Source organism: Patagioenas fasciata, chromosome 4 (assembly GCF_037038585.1).
Source record: "Patagioenas fasciata isolate bPatFas1 chromosome 4, bPatFas1.hap1, whole genome shotgun sequence".
Classification (NCBI taxonomy): Eukaryota; Metazoa; Chordata; class Aves; order Columbiformes; family Columbidae; genus Patagioenas; species Patagioenas fasciata.
The window spans coordinates 69,003,849-69,025,278 of NC_092523.1; the positions used below are offsets into that span (position 1 = coordinate 69,003,849).

The window sequence follows — 21,430 nt, forward strand, 5'->3', positions numbered from 1 at the left end:
CCGGCTCCCCCGGGGAAGGCCGCCCCCCCCTCCTCCGCCGAGTTACCTCACTGAGCAAATCAGACTCGACGCAAAGTTACACATAAAACACTTTTTTTTCTCTTTAATCAAGGAAGTAGAACAAAAAAAGCCCTGTACAGTAGTTAAATTTTATTACAAATGTAATAAACTTAATGGTTTTTAGCACTAAGGCAAATCACAGTTTCATAAGTTATATATATATATAATTTACACAAGTCTACAATTGACAAATCAATTACCAGTCACATCAACGAGGGGTGTGTTATGGCAAATAAAGTTTATGAAAATTCACAGTTAATCTGCAAGTATTTTAAAGATGCAGGAATCATATTGCACATAATAAACCTGTGGACGCGGAGGAGCAGATTTACAGCGTTCAGCTGTTCCTTCACAGAATATACATTGGTCATCACCATGCAGTAACTTCAAATACAGATTGGTATCATGTACCACGGTAAACAGTTACTCACAATGTAAGTTTATTTAAATGGCGTAGCAAAAAGCTGTTAGGTTTCTCTTTAAACCATATTTCAACTCTTTAATAAAACACTCCGATAAGATCAAACGGAATTATGTTTGTCACATTATACTCTTAGTATTCTTCTTTGTCCTTTCCTTTCTTCTCCTTTTCATCCTGTAGTGCAGTACCGAGTTTCTTTATAAGGACTGACAGAACTTTGTCCAAAGGATCCATGACCCCGCGCTGCAGCCACTTGGGAATGGTGGTCCTAGCGTGGTGGAAGCCCAGCTTCTGAAGGATGTAGTCAACACCAACAGGATCTATTTTTCTCCCAGTCCAGGATATTAATCTAAAAAACAATAAGTAGGGGACTCAATCTTCAATATGTAGGTATAGCAACAGGCATTTGTAGAAACAAACATCCCTTTTTACCATTGTTACTTCTGAACAACATCAGTCCAACAGGCATCATTTCCAACTTAATTTATACGGGTGAACTGAATGTGAGCAAAGGAACATCCTCTCAAAGGAGGAGGGTGCTCAAGGAGACAAAACCAGACTGGGCTGCTTCCAGATGATGTTTCAATTGATTTGTTATTACTGCTAACAAAAATTACCAGCTGTCAGGATTTGTTTGGCCTGGGCTGATGAGTTGTTTTGATATGTGAATGAACACACAGGTGCTCCAGCAGTGTCAGTAGAGGCTAAAAAAACAAACAAAGCCCGACACAGTGATTAAAAGTGTATCCTGAGAGTTCTGAGTAGCTTCTATACGCACTTGTCTTTTGTGCTAAGTTTAAACTGCCATATAGCAACCAGCACATGGTGCTTTATTATTTACAGAAGAAACTAAAACTGGAATGCTGAAAAAAAGAAAATGCCAGATGAAAAACTGTCAGGCAAAAGATGAACGTGCTGTTGCAAGAGAGTCAAATACAGTAATCTGTGGTCTTTAATGAGTTTAATTTTACTGTAGCCTGATTTTGAAGAGCCTCCAACAATATCTTTCATCTGCAAAGTTCTAACCTAGAAGTTAACTGATGTAACAGATAACTGCATTATCCAGCTTCTGTCATGTCCTGTGGCAGGTGTCTTTCCTAGCAGCACTAACAACCAACAACCAATCTGTAACAGCATCCACGTGAATGATCCTCACCGTAGCTGAAAAGCATCGACCTGGAAACACTTGTGGTTTGAAGGACAGTACCCACAGATCAAATGCATAGACAAAGAGGTGGCAGGTAAGAGCCTGCTTGTTACCTAAGAGTGGGTTCCAAATGCCAAGTATTGCACATAAATTCTCTCCAGTCGACTGTAGTGTAAGTTATGCTTTCCTCTGCTTCTTTGTCAGCAGAGCTGTCCTCAAGAACGCCAGCCGAGTTTTTCTGCCCTGGACGAGCAGCCAAAACACGAGGAGGAAAAATAGCTACAGAATGGAGAGAAATAAATATCCCCACATCAGTCAGTCATGAGCATCGCACTTGGATAATCATTGTACATATTATCAAGAAATACAAGCACAAATCTCAAAAAAAAAAAAAAAAGAGAGAACCACCTTGTGTTTCAGTTTCGCAGAATTTCTGGCAAACAGTTTTGGTTTGAACACAGTGCTAGTAAAAAGTATCCTATGAAAACTGTAATAGATGCTGGATAACACTGCCAAGTAGGATTCTTCCTTCTCTCTGCCAGCCCAAAGCATCCATATACAGGGGCTTGCTTTCAAATCCATCACAGCATTCAACAAAGTGTATCACATTCCATAAGCACAGCTCAGACATGCTCTTAGTATAGACTATTTTTGTAGATTGACAGAGTAGTCTATGAGGAGGAGGATGGTGGGGGAATAGTTAAGTTCAATCTTTGTCCAAAAGCATGAAGGGAACGAAACCTGCGTTCAGCTCTTACTTGAGTTTCAGTCCTGGGATACAGAAAAGTAACAGCAACTCTTTCTCTTCCAAACAACATTTTGTATAAAATAAAATCTGTGAATTTGGATTAAATTTTGATTGTTTTTAAGATAACCTGAAAACAAATTTCTTTACAAAGTTCCACCAAAAATAGTTATCTTGCCCTTTCGTTAGTTTCGGCATTGTTGGACATTTTACTATGAAGTGCTTATAGGAAAATGAGCACTCCTAGCACGGTTGTACACAATTATACACGAACAGATCTTGATACAGTTAGTTAAAAATTAACTTTTAAAATACAGACTTTAATGTGTTCTGCATCATTTCAGCATTACATTTATATACCACACCATGTTATATCACATTAATAAATGTTAAATTTTCTATATAGTTCAGTAACAAATGCAAACTAATACACATAACACTGCATTTTACACACACCAGAAAAATAAATATGTGGCTTTCACTGTGGTGGTAACTCATTGTTTAAATGTACGTTACCATGTTACGTTACTCTTGTGGCAGCCTTTAAAGAACAAAGTACAGAAACAAGAGTCTTTGCTGTGGCAAAATTTGGAGAAATCTTAATTTAAGATCAGAAGTTGTAAAACTTCAAATAAACAGCTTTTAATTCACTGATGACATCTAATATAATTATATGACACTTATATTACATGTAATAATCATAGATTTCAGCTAACACCTACAGTGACAAGATATTTTTCAAGTCTTAAAGTGACTTGGTAGGTTTTAGATACTGGTGGCAATAATTACTTGTATATCATTGCAGCCACTAGATGATGATGTTCCATTCAACGTGCAGGTGACCACAGAGCACAGTCACTCATCCAGCACTGTACTGTTCAACAACAAAAATCCCTCTGTGTTTGGTGCATTTCACATATATATCAAATTCACTTGTTTTTAATCTGCTCTTCTTAGCATAGACCACATTTTGCTTAAAAATGCATGCACCAAATTTGAATGCTGCAGCTGAACACAGTCCCATGGCAAAGTAAAGCATTCTGAAGTCAGAAAAATGCATGTTTTGGAAGAAACTCCATTGATGAAAAGACTGCAATAAGAGTAATGTAGCTTCCTAAAAAACCCTTTCATCTGCATATGCTATCTTACAGAAATAAAAACTAAACACCAGGTGTCATCATAGGAGCAAGATTATGACTCGGTAACTAGTGCAAGCTCACCAGTAGTGGGTAAGGAACAGAAACCCAGGAGCAGGTCTGTTCTCGGCAGCACATTGGTTGTGTCAGAGGTGACTTGACTGTTTTAGAACAACCCACTGTACCTGTAGGAAAGCACCACACAGACACCAGTGCAGCTCCCTGCACAGCGCTGGCGTGACCATAGTGACACAATGAGGTTTCTGTGCCTGTATGTAACTGCTCTGCTCCCAGTCCTACAGGAGCTGCACTAAAATCAGCTCAAGTATTTCCCAAAACATGTTGCACTTTTTGAGAAGTTCCAAAATCCCTCTTGGCTTTCAGTCTAAAGCAACCAGGAAAAAACCTTTTTGTTATTGTATGGTTAAATTTCACTTATCACTGATTTAACAACTCTTTATTAAAAAGTATGCAAGTGTTTCCTATCAAATATCTGACACCTGTAGACTATCAGACAAGTATTACCTCATAACTAACAACTTACCTTTTTCTTTTTCTTTTAGATAAGCAGACACCAAGTCATGCAGAAACATAATCAATTCAGCATCCATAGTTACACAAATGTGGTCCGTAAATTCAGTTACTACACTGCATTCCACCTTGGGTTTAACACTTGTATCTACAGTCAGATAAAAAAAGTATTAATGCATTTCTAAGCACATACTGCAATACATAAAAGCACACAGAATTTTAATACAAATTATTTGAAAATTACATCCCTGTTACTGAACCAGACACCCAAAAGAAAAGAAGGACTAGATGGCCATTGAAATTCCCTTCCAACCCAAACTATTCTATGATTCTACAATTCTGTGACCACAATTAGCACGTATTTAGCAGCCTCAGTATTTTTTAAGTTTTCCCATCTAAGTAACTTCTGATATTTTTAAAAATTTTTTTAAAAATATTTTTTTGGAAATAAAGACACACTATCATGTAGCACCTTGATGGTCCTGTACATCAACAGTCAACCTAGAGCTGTATCACTAGCTTTTGCTATGTTATTAATGCGTGATTTTAGTAAGAAAAGCTGATAGCAGATTTTGCTAGTTTGGCTCTAAAAAACCAAGGTTGTCTCATCTAGCAGCATTATCTGGGATCAGGTATGGAGTAAAACCATAGCTTAGCAAAATTAACTTCTCATTCTCTAATACCCTCAGATGTCTCATTTCCCACCAGTTCCCAATGCACCCTGAAGAAGACATTTTGAGAACAAGACAAGAAAATGTAGGTTCCTAGATCATATTCCCTTTTCCACAACAGCCATTCTCTTTTTATTATGATTAAGAAAACTATCCCCCCAGAAAAAACCCACAGCTGACCTAGCTGCCATGTTCATTTTAATTTATCTTAGTAAGATTTTTCTACGGTGACCAGACCAGATCTTCACACTCCCATCAGAATTCCCTTTGCATTTTATTATGAAACGGTATGCTTTCTTGAAGAGCTAGAGTAATTTTCAGATTAAATCATTTTATCAGCAGTGTCTTTGTATTTAACTCCTCATTTAGGAGAAATAGCTTTGGATCAAGAAAAAACAAATTATGTTTACTGCACCTTGTAGTGAAGGCTCTTGGGGTTCCTGAACATGAATAGATTTAAAATCCAGCTGCATCCTTGGTAATGCAAAGATGGTTTCAGTTTCATGGTTGTAACTGGAGCCTCCTCTGAAGCCACTTAGTAAGCTTGAGCTTTTCACTGTTGTGCTGCTCTCTGGGTTATTGGCATCGACGTTTCGAAGCAGGTTTAACTCTACAGGAACAACAGGAAATTCCTGATTCAGTAATAGCTATCAAAAAAGGTTCTGTCAGCACAGAGGGTGATAGATTTTCAGAAAATTTAATAGTGGCAATTTCATACACTGAAATACATCTCATAATAAGAAGGAGGAAATAGGTCTTGGCACCATAACATGGAAGCACTTCTAATAATCTTTGTCAGTTTTTTGGAAGCTTTAAAACAAGATTTTATTCATCTGACCACCCTATCACAACGCTGAGCTTTCAGTTAAGCAAAATATAGACTACATGGGCTCAAAGCATGCTCTGTGTTTGAAAACATGCTAGTACTTAAATGAAAATAAATGTAATCGGATACAATTAATACCTACATTCACCGAGGCAACACTGCTGTCAGAAATCACTGTTGTCCAGGAATTCAACTTTGTCACAAGACTTTTAACGTAACACACATGCAACAACATCATTTGAATCAATTTTTGGTTGTTAAAATTGTGACAAGAAGTTAAGAAAGGTTACTGTTTCCCTGTTAAACTGCTGGTGTATGATTATTAAGAAGATTATCTCCTTTCTCCTGCTCCCAGCAGCAAATGTTGCTGCTTATATACCTAAATGCTCCAAATGGAGCAAAACAGGGCTACATAAACACATGTAACAGACAGCAACTCTATTTGTGAACTTCAACCACTACATCCTGTTGTGTCTTTCAAAAGTAATAAATATTAGTATAGTATACCAATAATTTGAAAATATTTTTTCAATAAACTATCATCCACTCATTTCTCAGTATATGCCATATTCTGCTATTCACCCTTTCATAGAAATTCTATTGATATCACCTACTGATTCTAGAGGTTGTGAATGAAATAGCAGCAGCTATATTTTAAGGTTTGTTTTAACATTATCTAGAAAGCTTTATTTTCCAATTACCAGTGATTTAAAGATATGATTCAAAATGCCTAAAAGCAGCTGAAGGTTGAAAAGCTTTAGGTAGATGAGTAATTTTCAAGTGTCTGTCATAAGCAGTAAGAACCTAAAACATATTCCTAATTCAACTTAACCCCTAAATCTTTCATATACTGTGAAGTTACTGAATGTATCCTCATGTTATTATACAAATCACAACTGGACAACTATGTGAAACAGGGAAATTTTTCACATATATTCAAAGAGGAAAAGACTAGCACTATAGAACTACTGCAATGCTCGATATATACGTCCTATAAGATAACAGAACATTCTGGCTTTACTGCACAATTTGAAAAAGGCCTTGTTTCAGTAACACTTGGAGCTGCTCAACACATTGCTGTGCTTCATTCCACAGTTTACCGCAAGATTCTCAAAAAGCAGCAACTTCCATAATTTCAAATTCCCTTGTCCCTGTAGCTCATTTGAAACGTAGCGGCTTTTAAACAGCACAATCTGCACCGCCTGGCAAGCAGACTGATCCCAAAACTTAATGGACATGACTCCGACCTTCGTTCCTGGTGGCTGTAACGTAATTGAACCACTCCTTCACGCTGGCAACTCCATGGGGGGGGTTTTCATGGCGGCGCCTGGTTATCTTTGTGATTGTTGCCATCGGGCTCTCGAGGGCTCCACACGGTTTGGTGACCATAGTGTTATGGCCCAAATGGAAGTCCAGGGTTTGCACAATATACGTGGAGTGTTCACTAATACCTGCGTGGAAGGTGCGGGTGGGGTGCGGGGCGAGAGAGAAAAGAAAAATGGAAAAAGCAGGTTGGTATGGGTATTAGGATTTCTTCTCTCACTCTTCTCTCTTCACATAGGTATTTAACATGAATAATTAGCAACCCGGTGGCATTAAAAACTGGTATAAAGCTTGAAAACACCAGAAAAATTAAATCCTCAGTAGCTACAAACAGTAAAAACATCAAGATGAAGAAAAATATAAGCAACAGAACCATCAAAATTCCTCGTATAGAAAAAAGAGGACCGCATATACACTGACATGCAATTAATGCAGACAGTCCACTTTGTAGGCGTATTATCAAGGATCTATCTAGTATATCTGAAAAGGTACATTGCATTATTCTACAAATTAAAGAAATGGTGGTAAAGACTGAGAGAGAACAGATTATTATTTTACCTAAGTGGTACACTGATTTAGACTTAAAAGAAAATAGGTTTTTCTTTGATTTCTTATGTATCAGCACACTCTAAAATTCATTTGAAGGAATTTAGAGGTATAAGGAAATGGTTTAAATTACCATCTTCCCAAACTTTCTGGGCTTCTGTCCAAAACGCAATATTGGGTTCTTCAAGGTGAAATAAGGCCCAAGATTTTGAGCGGAAATTAGGCCCATGAAAACAAGCCAGTGTCATGTGGTTTCCATGCAGGCTCATGGATCCTCCAAACTGCATTCCATCTTCTGGCAATGGCATCTGGAATAAGGATATATGGCACCCAGACACCACCTTCAGAACTCCTGGCCAATGGCGATGATGGGCTGCATCCAACACTAGAAAGTAAACATGCAAAAGCAAGAAGAAACTTTAGGAAAGAGAAAGAAAATTGCTGTCATATTTGTATTGCTAATAAAACATGCTATTACGAGTGATATTTTCTAATTGATTTCACTGACACTGTTTCATCTTTGTGATCTAAGGTGGTTGTAGCTTATGAGTACCTGAACAAACATACTTGGAAATCAATGACTCATTGTGTTCAGACAAATTATGGTTTCAGCTCATGATTAACAGAAAATAAGAACAACATCACACTTCCACCGCTACTCAAAGTAGAAACGTTTTTTATGAAATAGACTTCAAAACAGACTTTGAAAACTATTTCAAATCTATTGAAATAGTTTAAAAACTGCTAAAAAGATTTTTAATTTTTTTTTAAACATAAATACATATTTTAAACTAAAACCTGAAAATAACATTTTAGTTCATAATTGTACGCCAGGTACAGCAAGGTACTTGAGACATTTGCATTGTTCATGAAATGTTATTGCCAGACCCAATTTACAGGAAAAATGTACTGAAGAAACAATTTCAAGTCAAACAGATACACTTGCATGCACAAAGTTGCTCAGATGAACTTTTGCAATTAAGACACCCTACTTGGAAATACACTATTTTTTGTACCACTTACATTGCTCATGTGAGCTTCTCTCTAAGTTGTTGGCCATTGTCTTGGGAGGGAGATAAGGAACAGGTCCCCAGGTAGACAGAGCTCGCTTGCTTGTATCAAACTGCTGTGTGAAGAACTCCTGGAGCTTCATTCCTATTTTTATTAGGTCTGGTGTAGTCGATCGTGAAATCATCACTTGGAAGATATCCCATTTCAGGTCCCCATGGACAAATATCTCACTAGGTATTAGAAAGAGCAAGAACATAAACAGTTAATCTGTTTCCTTCTGACAATAAAAACAAACCATTGCTTTTTAGCAGATGCTTACATTTTTGGTTACCAATTCTGGACAGTAACAATACAGACAGAATTTGACCTTATCAAACATTATAGACTTTAAACACAGGAGGCAGTATTACCTTTTATCAGACATGCTCGAGTCCAGTGCATTGTACAGGTTAATTTTCCATTCATCCTGTAGCTTAAGATCGGCATTACTGAAGATTCCCATTAGGATACTGGACCCCATGTAGTCAACACGTGCCTCAGTAGAACCCATGGTAATTTGAATTTTATGACTGGGCTGTTGGTTTGGATGTTCAGAAATATGAGCTGAAATAGAACAACAGCAACACAGAAATACAGCATTAAAGATAAGAAACTCAGCTTTTCCAGGGTTTTTCACCCTTATGCCATCCATGGTGATTCAGTGGTTTCTTCCAGATGCATGGGGAGGTCATGACACTGCTGTAGAGCCAGAACACCCAGCCTCTTTTCCAAAGCCAGTTCTGCATTTTCCAGGCCACACACACTTGTGAAATTCTAGGGGGAGCTGAAATGCTGTAAGAACTTTTCATTTGCCATCTGTCCAGACAGCTGAAGGGGGCCGGAGGGTTGCACGGCTAGCTAGTGTAATTTTAGAGCAACCCTGAGACTGAATCAGCCCCTGAGCAGAAGACCATCCCTTCAGTCCAAAGTGTGCTTCAGTCAGCATGCACAAATAAGAATCCAAAGTCTTTATATACTAGCAGGTTCACAAAGCAGGGTAGTGTGTATATCCTTTAGGTTTTCACATTTATTATCTGGAGCATATATGAATACAGGCAGCTTTCCAACTTACCCACCATCTCCAGGGTATTAACATCAATGGTACCTCCAACAACTCCCCCTCTGGAGTCCAGCTGGGACCTTCCCAAGCCAACAGACATGCTGATTTCCCGATCTCTGCTGCTGCCCACAGACAGACGACCCTGGCTTTTCAAACCACTGGTAGTCCACCTAGAACAGAGGGGAAAATGGACAGCAATTTCCCAGGCTGTCAAAAGACAAACTAAAAATTATTTACCAGAAAGCAGTAAATAATGCGGATTAAGCATGTGTGACTTTAGGATTAAGCATCTACCAGCATTCATGGTTCACAACTGAAAAAATTAGGATTTTAAAGCTAGAAGACAACAGGCCATTAACAGTCTGTGGCAAAATCCCACTATCGCCTAAAACATGCTTGATGTTGTTTTATACTTACGTAGTATTGCCCATTACATTGCTCATATTCATTTGAACGTTTAATTGTTTTAGGTTCATGGCAAATACAACCAGTGTTTCCCATGGTGTTCCTTGCTGGCTTCCAGCTTTATTTGACTTATTAAATGGAGTTGATGTTTTTGAGAGAGTATCTAAACAAAAAAAGTACACAAAAATTTAGATTATCCCCTATGCTAAGAAAATCTGACAGAATGCATACATTGTGCATTGTACCAAAGAACAGACTAACACCATATTTAATGAGCACCATAAAACTACGAGTGAGAATAAGCGAGAATTAGAGGATTTGTAGTATGCGTCACTTTAGTTGTCATCACAATTGACTAATTTCACACATCTATTTTTATTTAGTATTTATATTTATTTTTAAATTTTTATCTATTTTTGTTTTACACATCTATTGCACATTTTTACTAATATCTTTAAGAGAAAAGATTTTTACTTGCAGTCAGTTGTGCAAGAGCGTATTTTAAATTCTTTAACTCTTTAAGTATACCAGTGTACTCAGAACATGAATTATTAGTATTTGAATATTCAGGCAGCAGTTCTTTGCACAACTGCCAAGTCAGTATTTCAAGTATCAGGGTTTTCCTCGTTCTTCTCACAAAAATCCTGGCAATACTCTTTAAAAGCTTGTGCAAAATTGCATTTCCTATGAATAAGCCACTCTACCAGCCATTGATCCTTCTCCAGTTGTGTGCTAAAAACTGTTCATATATAACATCTTGCTTTCTTGCTATATAGACAAAATACCTGTCCTTTCTTTTGTCACAGGTTTTTTTCCTAGAGTAAAATAAGCACCATGATTAAAAATCTCCTGTCTATATCTCATGCCATAAATATTCCACACAACCAGTGCTACGCTATTGTAAGATACAATACAACATTTGTAGTAAAAGAAATTAAGTTACTTTAGTTCTTATATAGAAACTCCCCTTATTTAGACCTCTTAGTCTGAGCCTGAAGTCTCAGATGAAATGAAATAACTGACCTCATCTGTGAGCTGTGATACTGATCCTCTGCTAAGAGGTAATTGCTTGGATGAGAATAGAGGGCCAAGAAGATGACAACACAATCAAATTAAGATGGAGAACTCAGCTAACCCCAGCTAAACAACTCCTGCTCTAGTAAAAGAAACAGCAATTTTATAAAAAGTAACAAACTACATTTTGGTTCATCCATTTCAGACATTTTCCTTTCTCTAAGCTATTGATTCTCTACTCCCAGGCACAGGGGAAAATAATGCTTTAAAGTTGCTTTCTGCAAAGCAGTAAAACATACTGTTTTTCACACAACTGATGAAAACACTTTAAAGAGCTAAAGGAATCAGTATACTAACCTCTCTGAGGCACTGAAGAGTCAGATACGCTCCTGGATCTTGTAACAGCTGGAGACTTTAAGCTGTGAGATGCCGTCCCAGGTGACATACTGCTGCTGGCATTGTGCTCACTGAACACATTCGGTGACTGTGCCATGTGTGTGAATGAAGCAGACTGGCTGGGCTGCTCCCACGTCCTGCAGTACGCCTTCCGGGAGGATTCCGGAGAAAGATGCTGGCTTACCCCTTCAATTGAGTCTGGTGTTCCAGGACCAGATGCTACTGGAAGAAAAAGCAGCACATTAAAGGCAGAAAAATGATTTCATTTTTGTGCAACAGTATCCTCCCATATACTAAGAGGTATTTGGAGAGTGTTCAAATAGATTTCTTTTGTCATAACTAAAGGTTTTCTGCTGTCTTGACTAATATAAGCTGTTTAAATAATTCACTGACCTACTTTAGAAACTTTCAATTTCTTCTTTCTAGGATTTTCTGTTAAACTTAGAGCAACTGCATACAGAGTAAATTATAACACATTTATATCCAACCACATATGTAATAATACACAGGTAATAAATGTTTCTAAAACTCCTACTATAATCCCTTGTACAAAAAGGTTTTTCATGATAAAAAGCAGTATCTTACCTGGCAGATTTATTGTTTGATCACCTAGGAAAAGCCGTCTAGCAATGCTTCTCCTGTACCAAGCTCTTGGGAAAGCTAGAATCTCACTGAGTCGCCGCATATCGTATTTAAAAGAAGCAGATCCTATATCACAGACGGCTGAAAAAGAAAAGCATATACACACAACTGTAAACTCTCAGTAGTGACAGGTTTTGGTAACTGTTCAATACAGTCCAATACTACTTTAACCAGCAGTTTAGTTTGTGCTGTAATGAGAAAGTGGTTATTAAAACCTGCAGTTTTGCTGAGGTGTTACTATTTCTCCAAATCCAATATTAGATACAAACACGTTTCATAAAGACAAGATGGAACCTAAAAATATCACTGATGTTGGGACCTACTTGTGTTCTATGTGCCTCAGGCTCCTCATCTGAAGGCTTTAATAGCAGATTAATCACAACCATTCCGCAAACAATTCTAGTCAAAGACACTAGTCTGTCATGTATAAAGCTAATGTATACTAACTATGGGATTTTATACCTGAAGAAAGTATACATTGTGCCCTGAGGTGGAAAATAACCACTCTCTTTTGCATGCTAAAACCATGTAATAAAGTTGACATACAAATTTTATGACTAAATAATGATGTAAAATCGTTTCCTTCTGATAACACCTGCCATACAACTCAAATGACCTGTAGCTTAAATTGACTAAGCACAAACAATTTAGGCTTTCTCTCTGTTGTCGGTTGGTCCCAAATAACAGCCAGATGCCCAATGAGCTGCTCACTCCCCTCTCCTGTGGGAGAGTGAGAAAACAACACAAGGCAGGTGAGGAGACTTGTGGATTGAGGCAGCAACAATTTAGCACGGAAAGCATAAGACGTGCATCCAAGTGATGGAAAATAAAAACCAACCTATTCACTCCTCCTCACTGGCATGCAGATGTTTAGTTATTTGCTGGAAAGCAGGGCCTTAGCACACCTAACAGTTGCTTGGAAAGACAAATGCTGTAACCACCAACATCCCCCTTTCCTCCAGCTTTTATTATTGAGCACAACATCATATGCCATGGAGTATCCCTTTGATCCATCTGGGTCAGCTGTCCTGGCTGCATCCCCTCCCAGGCAGAGCAAGTACAATCTCAACATAATCAAGGGTCGCATTAGGTCACTCAGACTGATGTCAGAGATGCATTTGAGCAAGCCCTTTTAGTTACATTAAATGAAATAGGAGGCTAAAAAGGTGCATCTGCAAATAGGTCCTCCAAGTATCATTAAAATTTAATGTATCAATCCCTACTTCACTCAAAAAGAGGAAAAAATTTACTAGACACTACAAAGAGATGGCTCTTTTATAACATCTACAAAAGCTGCAAGAGTAAAGTCTGTCGCTGAAACAGTAGTTCTCTAATTAGCTGAACAGGTGAGATTAAAATGAAATATAGCATTTACCAGATATGTTTATCAATGTGGTATCTATCTTGCTCGTAGCTTTGCTTGCAGACTGACTCTCAAAAAAGGAAGAACCTCCTGTACGCCTTATTCGGGACAGGCTGACTTTCACAAACTCAAGGTTTATGCTCAAAGAATCCTTCCGGCCAGTGACTGAAGTTGGTTCCTCATCCACATTACCTACAAACAGAAAGGAGAAAGTTGAATCTTCTGTGACCTTCAGTTCGAAAAACCATGTCAAACTCGAACAACGCTCATTACAGCAATAGTTCTTGTACCTAAGGCTCCTGATCCAGGAGTTAGAACAGTAACTGCAGACTTTTGTTTGCCAGCTCCATATGGATGGAACACGTAAAGGGAAAAGTCGGACATGCAGGCAGTGAAGCTCAGGCCTGAAGAGCTGCTACTAGAAGTGGTCAAGTCTGACTGGCTGCTGCTGTGCCGCGTTCTGCCCAGAGGGCTGCCTAGGCCAGGGGATGAGCCTGAAGACAAAGGTTTTTTGCAAAAGTTAGTTTTAGTATAAAAGCATTTTCAAACATGAAATAATACTGCCTGCTAACAGCAACATTATACAGATCAAATGCACATCAAATTAAGCCCTTGTAGCAGCAATGCAGCTTAAATATTCTACATATTGATGCTAGCAGATAACTGAACTCAACCAATGCAAGAAGAACTCCAATATACTGTATCTGTGCAAGCTTCTACAGGAAAGTGATACAACATGAAGTAATCCTACTGAACTCACCAATACATAAACATCTAGCATTAAGGTGTGTAAAAGCTTATCTTCTGCTCTAATTTCAGGCAACAGAACATTATATTTATGCAACAAACTATATACAGTATGAACATTCATACACGTTTTACCTGGCACTCCAGATTTACTAATTGAATTCTTTGAGCCACTGTGTGAAATACTGCTAGTAACCAGCACATTTTCTGATGGGTATGTTGTACTTAATGTTTCCAGTTCTCCTCGGTTTGAAGAGAAAACAAGATCCAGGGAAGGCAGCTTCAGCATACATTCAACTCTGGATACTGGCAAGCAGCTGAACTTGATTTGAGAGGGCTGAAACACAGAAAGAAAATAAAGCACTCAGTGAAGGAATATGAAATACTAAAAACGTCCCAAATGCGACTTGTTGGGTGCTATGTATTTGGTTTTTTTAAATCTAAGCAAAATTACAGCCTTTTCAGGCAGGCTTTAAAATTAGTAAGAAAACTGTATACAAGTTCATACAGATAAATTGATTTCAGGGAATCCCTTCAACACCAGGGCTATTATTTGGACTGTTTTTTAGCCAAGTTAAATACAGGAGCCCTGGATGCAGCAGAGGACGTGTACGTCCCTCTCTACCACCTCCCCAAGTCAATTCACAGCTTTGCTCATCTCCTGTGAGAACTGTACAGAATCACTTGACGCTTGAGCTGATGCTGAAAGACTCGGCTTCCCTCAACAATCTTGGCCAGATGAGTTTGCAGTAAAAGCCCAGCAAGGCTACAGATTGTTGTGGTTAATTTTCACAGGCATAAAAGTGCCTCTGTTAGAATACGTTGTTGAGCTTGGGAACATAGTCAGATTTATACAAGGAAGAATGTTGTTTGAGTGAAGTATAAACATATAATAGCAACATTCAGTTCAAGGTCAAGTGCTGTGAATCACTCTGTGGTAACACTTTTCTCTCTGATGTATAAAAGCCCAGACACAGGAAATATTAAGCAGTATGAATAATGCCTTGTAGATGATAACTGCATATTCCTACATTTTTCCACATAAACTGAGAAAATCATTAATTATTATTTTTGGTTTGTGATGGTACCTATAAACAATGGATATAAATGCTAATTATGAAAGACATTTTCAAGAAAAGTCCAAAAGAGATCAGGAAGATGTAGCATTAAAAAATGCTCATAACTCAGGACTTCTGTTGAAATAAATCCTATTTTATCATCACACTAGACATTAATATCTCAGAAAGATCACTTGAAAATATTTTTAGTTTTTAAAAAGCAAACTTCAAAGCATGGATTGTCTCAAAGACTGTAACTGAAGTTACTTAACTACACTGAATGTTGAATTAAAACCTCACCTGAACTCGTACATAAACCACCACGTCTACAGGGAAGGATGAATACGCTGACGTTGAGGATGATACTAATGATGTTGTGGACTCTTCTAAGGGATCTTGTATGTCGAACTGTCCCATGTCTTCATCCTGTGAACTAACAGCTTTTAACAAGTACAAGAACGCATTAGAAAGTGGAATTTAAAGCGAACAGCAGCTCAATGCCACCAGAAGACAAATAAGAAAAAGCATAGAGTACCAAAAAACGGAGACAACTTACCTGTGTAATTCCTTTCAATGGGTGTTATTGGAATGGTTTCGAGAGCTTTCTCTAGAAAGTCCAGTAGGCACGGGCTGATCACCATTTCCTCTGGCAATGACTGGAGCGCAACCCATGCATATAGTTTAGCCGTTTTCACTCCACCACTTCCTTTCCCTTTGGCTGCAACATTTAAAAGATAATTTTTTCTAATGTAATACACCACTCAACAGTAACTGCTCAATTTTAGAAGATACTTCATAACTAACAGCAGTTTCCTTTAGTTCTCTGTATCACCATCTGAAAAGGCGTTAGTCTGACCAGTCCAAAACAATTAAGGCACAAGTTTTCACTAAGAAAACTATGCAAAAGTGACTATTAGTCTGTCATGCTTGACTGAAATTCCATTGCACATGTTCTTGACCGAGCACTCTTATGTCATTGTCACCACTTTGCTTTTTAAAAGTAGCGCTGAAATCAGACACCCGCAATTCTCCAAATACACAATACAAAGTAACCACAGCTGGCTGGAAATGGAAGTGGAATTAGTAAAAATAAATACATGAGCCTGGAAAGAACGTCAGTTTAAACTGAGAAAACACATAAAGAGATTAAAACTCCAAATGGCAAATTCTACCACATTTACGCAAATAACTGAAGATTCTAAACTGTTGTTTTTAGAAGCTTAGAGCTAGCCAGAGTAAACTAATAAAAAGATTGTTGTCTTCTAAATCTGTGGAAGAGCCCTTGAATCCACGCTTACCAAAATATAAATATGCACAGAAGCTATTAAAACCAGCTTAACTACTGTCTCTATGAAATACAGCTATTAGAAGGAATAGAGATAAATGAAGATATTGATTTTAAATTCTCCGAGAAAAACAGAAACATTAACTAAATTACTAAGACGGAGCTTAAAAATCCTTTATTTGCTAAAAAAAACCCAAACCAACCTAAACATTCAATTTTCATGCTATGCAAACTATTCTCTATACCGCCTCTGACTAGATTGTCCTGCCTTGCTCATATTGGAGACCAAACGCCAGTAAGGTGATGTGGTTTCCATTCCAGAGGAAAAGTAATATCAGAAAAGTAATATAAATAACAAATGTGCTTCAAACCAATTCAGAACTAATAAATGTTTCTAAAAATACAGTGCATAAAGAAATAAAGTAATTGCAATCCCTACTTTTGGGAGACATACCATCATAAAAATGCAATTTCTCTAAGACCACAAAATGTAGTGCTCAGAGATACGAAAACAAGACTCAAGAGCTGGACATAACATGGTAAAAATTCAAAGGCAAAGACTGGAAAGAGGATAAGTAAATACAGAACAGAACTGAAGTAGGATAAACCAAGACTACACAACATTGAGTATCAGAAAGAAGATGGACACTTAAAGGAGGAAGAGCTAATGGTTCAACAGCGTGGGTATCTGAGGAAGGTGTCCCTGTTTCACTGTTCTCTCCCAGCATCATAGCTGGTTTTATAAAAAAAAAAAAACCCAAACAACAACACAAACCCGCAAATCACACCAAAAAAACCCCAACAAAAACCAAACACAAACCCCAAAACACACAACAACCACCACCAAACAAAATAACAACAACAAATCCATCCACCAAAATTTTCTTTAGTTATCTGTTTTCACTGCTCATCAAATCTTGACAAAATTTTGGCTTTGTTTTTAAAGTGATATTCAAATGCCAAAGGAGAGAAGAGTGAAAGTCTCTGAAGCTGGAGGTGCAATCTACATAGCTCTAGATCTGACATGATGTAACCAAGGACTCCTGCTTGAAAACAGGAATCATTGGAGATAGAACAAAACTTTAATTATTGGAACTCAGGTTGTTCCAAATCATGGTTATTTAAGGGCCTGCAACAGCTGAGGACACTGGTCCAGTATTCAGTTAATAAAAATACATCTGAACAGCTGCTCAGTACTACAAGAAATAACTCCATTCCAGAAAGCAAAATTTTACACATAACTTGTCTGGCAGAAGGCACTAGAAAGCTGAAAGTATTCTTCAAATATGGTCAGATTAATCTGATTTTTTTTTTCTTTAATTATGAAGAATAAATCAAGCAGCATTCAGTTTTTATAGATACTTAAACTTTGCTTTCCAGTAATAAAGCATAACTTTGTTAAATGAGAACAGGGAGAAGGCAGTGACCGCCCAACACTTGGATATGGTGACTATGGCAGAATTATTACTGAGACTGGTTTGGCTGGTTTGATTTCTAAAAATGTAACCTCATGAACTGCACTTGTGCTTCTGCGATCAGGTTTCTGCAGCCCAAGTTAAGAGTTGATAAATACTGCGTTTCAGGTAATATGCAAACAGATCTAAAGCTAGTAGATTATGTGAAGCAAAGATACATATGCATGGCAGTTTTAGAAAGTTATTGCCTATAAGTACCTGATGGGATGGGTGGGGGTTGGGGAGGAAGTAAGGTGTTAGTCTTGCTGTGGATAGTGCTAGATAAAGGAGGAGATGTGGCAGTGTCTTTCATACCATACAGCTTGGACTCTTTGGAAAGGGTTCTTGGCAAAGAGGATCCTCGAGAAGTATTTGGTGATTCAGTCTTTAAAGTCTTTGAGTTGTAGTGCAACTGCAAAGCAAAGAAACATCCATTTACTTCATACAAGTAGTTCAATTTCTATACAGCAGTTCGGTGTCATTCCTTCCCTTCTTTTTGTTTGCATTATTTATAAAAATATTATTTAAGATATCTTACATTCCAATTCACATTCTACAGATACAGTCAGTGCATGTAAAGATCTGAAAACTACATACAAAAAAACAGAAAAATTAATAAACCTTTAAAAATACCAAGGAAACACAGAGAAGAAGAGGAAACGAACTATTAAGGAACAATGCCTAAAACTTGCTCCGTTAAATCACACACAACCTGCGCCACTAACTATTTGTTCCTATTCCCACAGCTTGGTTTCTTACTCCATGTGGAACTATTCCACTACTAAACAACTGCATACAGAAAGTTGCATTAAAATTAAAAATAATAAAATATTCCAGGAGTTCAGGCCTCCTAAATGTGCATAATAATACGCTACCAATGAAAATACAGAACATAACAAAAGCTGTGGAGAATGTTTAGTTATTCCTAAATTTGACTACAAGCAGAGGGCAGGACCTGAGGCATAACTCATCCCTGAAGATAGATGGACACATACACAGGGAACATTGTCATAACAAGTTTTTACACCCAGACTCTGCTATAACAAGCGACACGGAAGACACAGTGAGAGCTTCATATGCTAGTGGGCCAACTACTAAGCTGCCCTTCCCATGAATTACAGTCAGTGGAACAAACTTCCTTTATTTGAAAACCTCATACTGAATAAATTACCTGTCAGATAAGAAAATACCCAAAACAAATGTCTAATTTTGGACACCAAAGTGTTAATGGAATACATTTCATTAGGTAAGATCACGTACACTGTTTGTTAGGGAGTGTCATGTGGCATAGCTAGTTTTGATGGTACATACAAGCTTTTGGGTGTCTCTGTCCCACCCTTTGGGAAAATGAGGGTAAAAGCATCTATCAGTTTTCAGTGTAGCATTACAGAAATCATTATTCATATTCTAGCAGTATCTACGTAACGGAAAAAAAAGATTTTGCTGATTTGCTCTGTATACATGAATTTGTACATACTGTAACAATGTATATGGTTAGAAACAATATTCGGGCAGAGAAAGAGCAAGTGTTTCCCTGCTGAGTTATACATTCCTTTTACCTTTACATCCACCCCAGGAATATAAAACACCGTTGTTTCCACATCACTAGGTTTTGTCTGTAGAGATGACGGCACTTTCTTCCCAGCAAGTAAGTGAGTAGTAGATGCATAATTAGTTTGAAATTTCTTCTTTTTTGAAGGAGACTCTTGATCCAAACTTCTGGAACTCCGATCATAACTCCTAAAATAAAGACACTGTATTTTATTAAAACAAGCTTAACACTCATATTAATAAGAGTATATTTTCTATTATTAAAAAAACTAGGGATGTCTAAAACAGATTTGTAGTATCAACTATATAAGAAAGCATTTAAATCCCTGCTTTATTCTGTACTTTCTGTGACCTCTACTCCCTTTCTTGTCTGCCAACTCTGGTTTTGCCATTTTCATGATGTGATTACTTCAGACAGTAAAATCTACAAAATTTTATGTCATCAGAGAAAAACTTTCCAATGCTCTTCACTCTTACGGTCAAGTTCATCTGCATTACCCAGCATGATCTGTGAAAACTCCTTGATATGCAGAAAATACTTATCAATTTTCCTTCTCTGCTGTAAAGCCTGTTTTCATATAAATTCTTAAGAGATTCTTTATCCTTTTGCACCAATTCTTAGAAAAAAAGTGTCTTGGAAAGACAGAAAACAAACTGCTTTCTAATTACAGATCTATGTATAACTCTTAGAAAGAAAAAGTATTTCTCATTTGTTCCTTTTTCTTACAATTAAGAGTTAAAACAAGTAAATCTCACTTCCTTATACTATACTTACTGAGATTTATCTTTGACAAGCAAGTTTCTTAATATTCACCATGTTACTAATAACATCAAATTTTAAGTAGTAACGCTGCCATTAGATCACCAATCACATATGTATGAAAACAGGAGAGAATTTAATAACTAAAAATGAGATAAAACTTTAAGATCAGAAGTAAAGCACTTCCGCTACCTCACATAATCAAAAATATGCGTTTTACTAAGAAACATAATATCAGTATGCTTTTACACTCAGAAAATAATGGGAGGCCTCAGAGATCATAAGAAAACACAACAGTAGCCCCATTATTAGTCAAAACAATATGTGGATTCACTAAATTGTAAAGTTACTTCTTTGGAGGCTGAAAAAAAAAATAACCGAGTGCTTGACAAGCCTAAGATACTAATGAAAGTAAAATATGATTTAAAAAAAATAAATAAAACCAGAAGAGAGGCATATGCAGATTCAAGCTAAACACACACAATTCACCATGCCATACTCAGCCATAATTGTGATTTACGGTGATTCTATGTAGTGATAATTACTATGAATAAAGTGATGAGAACAAACTAATCTATACAACCATGCTTTTCAAAGAGGTCAGTGCTTAAGAATCATTAATTGTTGCACATATGGTCATAAATTACATGATGGAAATATCAGATGTACTAAACAGCTACGGCAGAATAAAGTATTCATACCTTGATCTTCATCAGGCAACTAAGTAAAATGTTTCTTACCGCCGTAAACTAATGTCATCATGTTCTTGCTGAAGCATGGTAGGGTGCAGGACACACTTCCCACAATCAATTTCGACCCTGATGTCAAGTTCAAAGTCAATATTTCTCTCTGTGGTTGTGCCAGTCACGCTTCTGTTGGTCGGCGTGGTTGGCCAGCGCTCGGTGAAGAGCTGGTGGACGGCAGCAAAGCCGGTTGCCTTCTTGCGAGAGCTGCTCCTGCTCGGGCACAATGGGGATTATCTGTTAGCATGACATGAACCTCAACAGATGGTAAGAGGCATCCTTAGACTATATCTGTGCTCAGTATATAACATTTTAAGGCTTTTCCCAGGAAAGTTCTTATCTGCTATACAGCGATCCATCCTCCATTAACACATCTTTTCATTGTACAGGGTACTACAAAGAACTAAGCCTTTCTTAAATTCTTAAACAAGAAATGAAACAATACATACAATAATTTTCTGATTTATAAACATTTACATCATTATGTGCACTTTAT

At 37.4% G+C, this 21,430-nt stretch overlaps 1 protein-coding gene across 11 annotated transcripts in view; it reads right to left on the bottom strand.

Annotated features, from left to right (window-relative positions):
- Window positions 1-76: 76 nt before the first annotated feature.
- Window positions 77-21,430, bottom strand: part of BLTP1 (bridge-like lipid transfer protein family member 1) — a 125,616-nt gene continuing 104,262 nt past the window's right edge. For 8 of the 11 annotated variants that reach the window (XM_071808087.1, XM_071808082.1, XM_071808083.1 and 5 more), the window contains 20 exons: window positions 20,932-21,147; window positions 19,440-19,620; window positions 18,100-18,292; window positions 15,698-15,859; window positions 15,442-15,581; window positions 14,219-14,420; window positions 13,627-13,830; window positions 13,349-13,528; window positions 11,917-12,054; window positions 11,293-11,553; window positions 9,934-10,084; window positions 9,529-9,686; window positions 8,828-9,020; window positions 8,430-8,647; window positions 7,540-7,791; window positions 6,785-6,988; window positions 5,127-5,321; window positions 4,054-4,188; window positions 1,742-1,907; window positions 77-830 (listed from right to left, as the gene is read on the bottom strand). In XM_071808087.1, coding sequence (XP_071664188.1) covers window positions 614-830; window positions 1,742-1,907; window positions 4,054-4,188; window positions 5,127-5,321; window positions 6,785-6,988; window positions 7,540-7,791; window positions 8,430-8,647; window positions 8,828-9,020; window positions 9,529-9,686; window positions 9,934-10,084; window positions 11,293-11,553; window positions 11,917-12,054; window positions 13,349-13,528; window positions 13,627-13,830; window positions 14,219-14,420; window positions 15,442-15,581; window positions 15,698-15,859; window positions 18,100-18,292; window positions 19,440-19,620; window positions 20,932-21,147 — 3,766 coding nt within the window. In that variant the 3' untranslated portion in view covers window positions 77-613. The remainder of the gene's footprint in view (window positions 831-1,741; window positions 1,908-4,053; window positions 4,189-5,126; window positions 5,322-6,784; window positions 6,989-7,539; window positions 7,792-8,429; window positions 8,648-8,827; window positions 9,021-9,528; window positions 9,687-9,933; window positions 10,085-11,292; window positions 11,554-11,916; window positions 12,055-13,348; window positions 13,529-13,626; window positions 13,831-14,218; window positions 14,421-15,441; window positions 15,582-15,697; window positions 15,860-18,099; window positions 18,293-19,439; window positions 19,621-20,931; window positions 21,148-21,430) is intronic. The other 3 variants (XM_071808089.1, XM_065836220.2, XM_071808085.1) reach the window with 2 other exon arrangements.